General features: G+C 37.3%; 1 protein-coding gene across 1 annotated transcript; it reads left to right on the top strand.

Moving 5' to 3' along the window:
- Nucleotides 1-508: 508 nt before the first annotated feature.
- Nucleotides 509-4,162, top strand: LOC147510807 (uncharacterized). Its single transcript, XM_086598251.1, has 5 exons — nucleotides 509-936; nucleotides 1,004-1,111; nucleotides 1,157-1,797; nucleotides 3,349-3,585; nucleotides 3,678-4,162. Exons 1-5 carry the CDS (start codon nucleotides 509-511, stop codon nucleotides 4,160-4,162), a joined length of 1,899 nt encoding a protein of 632 aa, XP_086454377.1.
- Nucleotides 4,163-6,010: the final 1,848 nt, after the last annotated feature.

Below are 6,010 nucleotides of genomic sequence, written 5' to 3'. Positions count from 1 at the left end.
TTTGTCCGGATACGACTGACGATTTACAACCGCAACAATAAGAACTTGAAGACACTTTTATAAATTTAGTATATCGTTTTTCTGAATGGTGATGTAATACAATCTATAACAAAATGATTACAGGTATATATTTGAAAATCGAAAAGACCTTGTTGATTGGTGCAGAGAGGTAGGGAGAGAAATTGGTTTTGTGGTTATTATTGCAAAGTCGGATAGCGTTGAAAGTGGCCAAAGACCTAGGGTGCTTTTAACTTGTGAGAGAGGTGGTGTTTTTAAACCTCAAAAACCAAAGAAGATAGATCAATACAAGCTATCCATGAAACTCCCTTGACAGACATGAACGAAAAAGTGCAAGTGTTCATTTAAGTTGAAGGGTTATCAGCGTAATCAAGGGGGATGGGAAGTGGTAATAGTTTGCGGAACTCATAATCACCGTCTTGTAGAAATTCTTACAGGTCATTCTTTTATGGGAAGGCTAACACGAGATGAAGAAATGATTGTGATCGAGATGTCTGAGGCTGGCGTTAAACCAAAAGAAATTTTTAATACTTTGAAAAGGAAAGATGGTCTAGAGAATTTGTCAACCCTAAGTACCATCTACAATTTTCGAGCGAAACATCGTCTTACAAAATTGCAAGGGAGATCACAGATGCAACAATTATTGAAGATGTTGGACGATCTCGATTACTATGAGTCTCATAGAGAGAACCTGATTACAGGAGAATGCAAGGATCTTTTTTTTGCTTATTCGAGATCAATTAAGTTGGCCAAGTGTTTTCCGGAAGTATTGATTATTGATTGTACCTACAGGACTAATCTTCACAATCTGCCATTGCTAGAAATTGTTGGGTTTACGTCTACAATGAAGACGTTTGCTATTGCTTTTGCATATTTAGATTTAGAGAAGGAAGATAACTTTGTTTGGGCTTTGGAAATGTTATACAGTGTTTTGGAAGGCAAGGCATCTAGTGTGAAAGTTATTATGGATCGATGAGAGACTTAGCATTGATGAATGCCGTGGCGCTGTATTTCCTATGGCTAAACACCTCCTTTGTCGTTGGCACATTCACACTAATGTGATTACTAACTGTAAAAATCTTTTGAAGAAAAAACAATGAGTTTGAAGTTCTACTTAAATGGTTTGTGATTTATTCAGTTCACCTACTGAAGATGTCTATAATGAAAATTTGGTTGTGTTTAGAAATGAATATGCACATATGACATGTGTGGTACAGTACGTCCAAGAGTTGTTGAACAAGTACAAGGAACAGTTTGTGGCGGCTTGGGTTGATTTAGTGATGCACTTCGACACTCACACCAGCAATAGAGTAGAATCCCAACATTCATCTTTGAAGAGAAATTTGAGGAGTTCGCGCGGCAATTTGTACCAAAATTGGGATGTGATTGATAACCTCCTTGAAAATCAGCTCAATGGTATACAAGCTTCATTTAATATTAGTCGCAACATTATGCGTCATTATAGTCGAGACAAGGCATACAGTGAGATTAGAGAATTTATCTCTAGAGAGGCTATTGATATGTTGTCGAAAGAACTTGTACGTTCAAACAAAGTGGACATTTATGAAAAAGAATGTGGGTGTGTTTTGAGGCGTACTTGTGGTCTTCCATGTGCTCATGAATTGGTACATATGGTAAAACTTGGTGATGGTTACATACCCTTGAGGTCCATTGATCGTCGTTGGCGACAACTTGATTTTGAGCCAATGGAACTTCCAAGAGGGTCACTGGACATTTCACCTGAGGTGGAAGGAATTAAGAAGAAGTTCAACCGCTACCGTAACACCAAAAATTAATGTTGATGAAGAAATGTTTAGAGCTTGTCGATCCAAAGACTACACATATGCAAGAGCCTCAAGAAAAACTCAATGTCAAAGGTAGACCATCAATTTCAAAGAAACATGTGAAAGTATCAATTCAAGATTAGAATGACACAAGAAGAGAACCATCTGCTTTTTGAGTATGCACGCACACAAGAGGGAAAAAACAAGTGAACAAGTTCAAGAAGAGAGAGGCACTAACGTAAAAACCAAGGAGAAACTCAAGCAATTGAAAAAGTACCTAAAAAAAAGAGGACCACCTAAGAAGCCCGGTTCAAACATCTTTGCTAGAAGATTTTAATCCATTGCTTAGCAACTTTATTGTTTCATGTGAGGATGTCCTTAGGGATGGACACTGTGGATACAGGTCCATAGCAAGATTATTGAACTATGGTGATGAGACTGGATGGTTTACCGTGAGGAAGAGGTTGTTGGTCGAGTTGATGGAATATGCAGAAGAGTACATTGAATGGTCTGGATTCACCATTTTCGAACACTTAATTCGAAATTTACAATGTACAAAGTCGATGACAATGAACCTGACTGAGTGGTTTGAACTTCCTGACATGGGTTGGTTAACTGTTTGTGCTTATAATTGTGTGTTTGTCACCCTAGCGCCAAAGCAAGCGTTAACTTACCTTCCTTTGAGAACTCCGCCAGACTTAAAGCATACTTTCATTATCTCAATTGCTCATATAAATAACGGCGTACATTATGTGCCGCTTAGACTTAGTGATGATGCTCCCTTGCCACCAGTTATATCAAGTTACCACAATCTAGCCTACCCGGGCATCGCTGACTTGTGGATAGCAAAGGTTTAAGAAAAACTTGCCGATTGGGATAGGAAGGTAAATAAAAAAAAATTATATGTTGTACTTGGGTGGAAGCATTTTTTGTTCTTGATTTGAGTTTGTTAAATTATGTCTATTGTAATGCCCAGGCTTGTTGAATTAATTTTAGTAAGATGTTGAGCAGGTTGTACAGGAGCAAACTAAAAAAAAGCGCACAAGCACAACATTGTGGGACTCAAAAAAAAGAGAAATAGAAATAAGAAAGGAATGTCATATCGATGGGTTGACTGTAGCAGATTATTTGTTTTAGAACTTGTTTTTCATAAAGGTTCTCTTTTTCTAACATGTATGTTTGTTCAAGTCTCTGTTTTCCTCCTTGTTTTATGCCTTTTTTGCGTGTTATATAATAAGAGTTTGTTTTGAATTATCAGAATAACTTCAATGTATAAATGTGGGTTTCGATCCTAATTCTTAACGCATTGATTCAACCCGGCCCTTACTGCCTTCCGTACTAGATTGATACTTTTGATATATATTTCCTTTATGTATGGGTGTTTTAGTTCTAAATGGCAATCCCAACAGCTTGTTTTATGTAGTTAAGTTTGAGAGTTTTGTAGTAATAGTGTATATCTCGGTTTGTTATTTTTTCTGGTTGGATTGGTTTTATTTCACTTTTGAGTAACATTTTAATTTGTCTCATACTCATTTCTTTTTTGAAGAACAAGGTGATACAAATATTGCTCAAGGCACAAGCAACGACCAAAATGTTCATTCTAACATTAGTGAAGCAGCTGCATGTCCCAATTCTTTAACCAACATGTGCGGACTACCTGATTTAAATGAAGATGTTCATCCTGAAGTGAGTGGATCGTCTGACCTTGACTCGTTTAGCTTTCAAGAACTCATTAACAAGGCCAAAGAGAACATGAAGAGAAGCAAAAAAAAAAAAATACTAGGTCAGAGATAATTCTAAAAAATATGGAAATCGAGCATAAGTGGGTAAATATTTTACACGACTTTAATCCTTTGATCTGCTATATGATTAAAGATTTGGCTGAGGTAACCCTGGATGGGCATTGTGGTTATAGATCCATAGCTGCACTACTAGGATATACAGATGATTTAGCATGGCGGACAGTAAGGGGTCTTATGCTAGAAGAGTTGATGCAGTATGCAGATTACTACACAGAGTTGTACGGTAATGACAGGTTTGAAAACCACAAAAGAAACTTAGAGTGTACCGAGTCTTCTACAATGAATGAGAAAGAATGGCTTGATCTCCCGGATATGGGTTCCTTAGTTGCAAATGCTTTTAATTCTGTTTTTGTCACCATAGCGCCGCGGCAATTAGGTGTCACGTACTTTCCGATGAGGACAGGTCCAGAAGAAATGTTCCGGATAATTACAATTTTCCACATAAACAAAGGACATTTTGTGTCAGTTGTGCTCAAGGATATTGCTCCACTACCTCCGGTTTGGCGAGATTGGCAAAGTGTGTTAGATGGCCGGCGAAGAAGTGGGAAACTATTTTGAAAGAAAAATTAAGGTGTAAATTTGGATCAGTTCCGATCAATATGCAGAACCTACAATATGTTTATCCATACTAGTTTTAGTTGTTGGATAGAAAAATAAAATAGTTAGTTGTAACTTACTAATTATTTTATGTGGATTAACCATCAGTTTCTCAAGAATTACTCTGTGCTTATTTCATTATAGAACATGGCTTATGGCAATATTTATTATAATATGAGGTTTTGAGTGTCAACAGAACAAAGATCTCTTAATATATATATATATATATACTTAACTTGCGTAGTTACTATGGAAGATAAACCTGCATTTCGCCGTTTTGATGTTTCTGTTAATGCCCCTTTAATTTTTTTCCATCGTTGAAATATAATTTTTTTCCGTCGTTGATTCTTTAAAATATATGGAAGACTTGGTACATTGTAGGCCCTTCTTCACTGCTGCTACTAACCTTTGCATTACTTGAAATTAGTTTGCTCTTGTGACTTGGTTTCCTCTCTCAGTAGCTTACCGCTTTTAGTACTCTTGATGTATGTTCCTCTGCCTTCTTCTTCGTGATATGTGGCACATTTTCTTCACTTCGTTTCTATCTTTACAGTTGTGTTTCCTATTAAGACAATTGGCCAACCCCCTAACAGGCCTTGGTACACATCTGTGTTTAGATTGTACTTCCCATTTACGCCTTTTGCCATATACATAATGTCCGTTTATAAACCTCTGCATTTGTTAGGCCACCTTCATATGGTGGGACAACATCATCATGAACTGATATGAGAGAACAAATAGTCAACACAAAGAGAAGTGGATAACATCTCAAAAGATAAAAGACACTTTTCTTGTATCATGATATTATACCGGATGGATTGAACCATCAACCTCTCAACTAGTGAGCTTTTTCCATTTTGAGCTTATGGATCCATTGATAGCAAACACATGTGGAAACTAACATTTATTTTAATGAAGTAAATAAAACCATCCAAAGTCGTTTACATCACAACTACAAAACATCTTAGCATATATAGATGGGGGTCCTATCACAACACGGAAAAAAGAGACAAGCGGTTGATTATAGCAAAGACAAAGAAAAAAGGGCGGGAGCAAAGAAAGACAAAACACAGCCTGTATTGTCACGACTTAATATCTGCTCACCATTTCCATTAGCTATCTTTGCTTCAAACAGAGAGATTTGGTTAAGGCCCACATCTCTCCCTTTACCAACTTTGTAACATTTCCTTCATGAAGTGTTGAATTGAAACCTGAAATATCAACAATATGACATCCTAATATCAGGCAGATCACATGAAAGCGGTATAACTAACTGACAGATAAAAATTTGACAGTTTTGAACATGCCGGCAAAGATATATTTGCTTAAATTGATAATCTTTGATGCTTTGCTTATGCTCCCTCTTCGTGGGGTTGCGTAGTTGCCTTGTATTCTTTGTGACTTGCTTCCGAAACCTGTCGCTCTACTACATTGTTGGTACCCTCATGAAGACGATCACTTGCTTCAACATTAACCAACTTAACCTCTTTGTGGGGTTGCTTAGAAGCCTTGTGTTCTTCGTCACTTGCCGTAATCCCATTTCGAATAAATTGTTTCTAGTCTCATGAACACGATCACTTGCTTCAACAGCTATCAGTGCAACCTCTTCTTGGGGCTGCTTAGAAGCCTTGTCTTCTTCTTGACTTGCTTCAGATTCCTGCCGCTCTATTACAATGTCGGTACTCTTGTGAAGACGATCACTTGCTTCAACATCAACCAACTCAACCTCTTTGTGGGGTTGCTTAGAAGCCTTATGTTCTTCGTGACTTGCTTCAGAAACCTGCTGCTCTATTAAATTGTTGCTAGTCT

This window comes from Coptis chinensis, chromosome 3 (assembly GCF_015680905.1).
Source record: "Coptis chinensis isolate HL-2020 chromosome 3, ASM1568090v1, whole genome shotgun sequence".
NCBI lineage: Eukaryota > Viridiplantae > Streptophyta > Magnoliopsida > Ranunculales > Ranunculaceae > Coptis > Coptis chinensis.
Note: the sequence above shows the minus strand (reverse complement) of the source record. Positions and strands in the feature narration are given on the sequence as shown.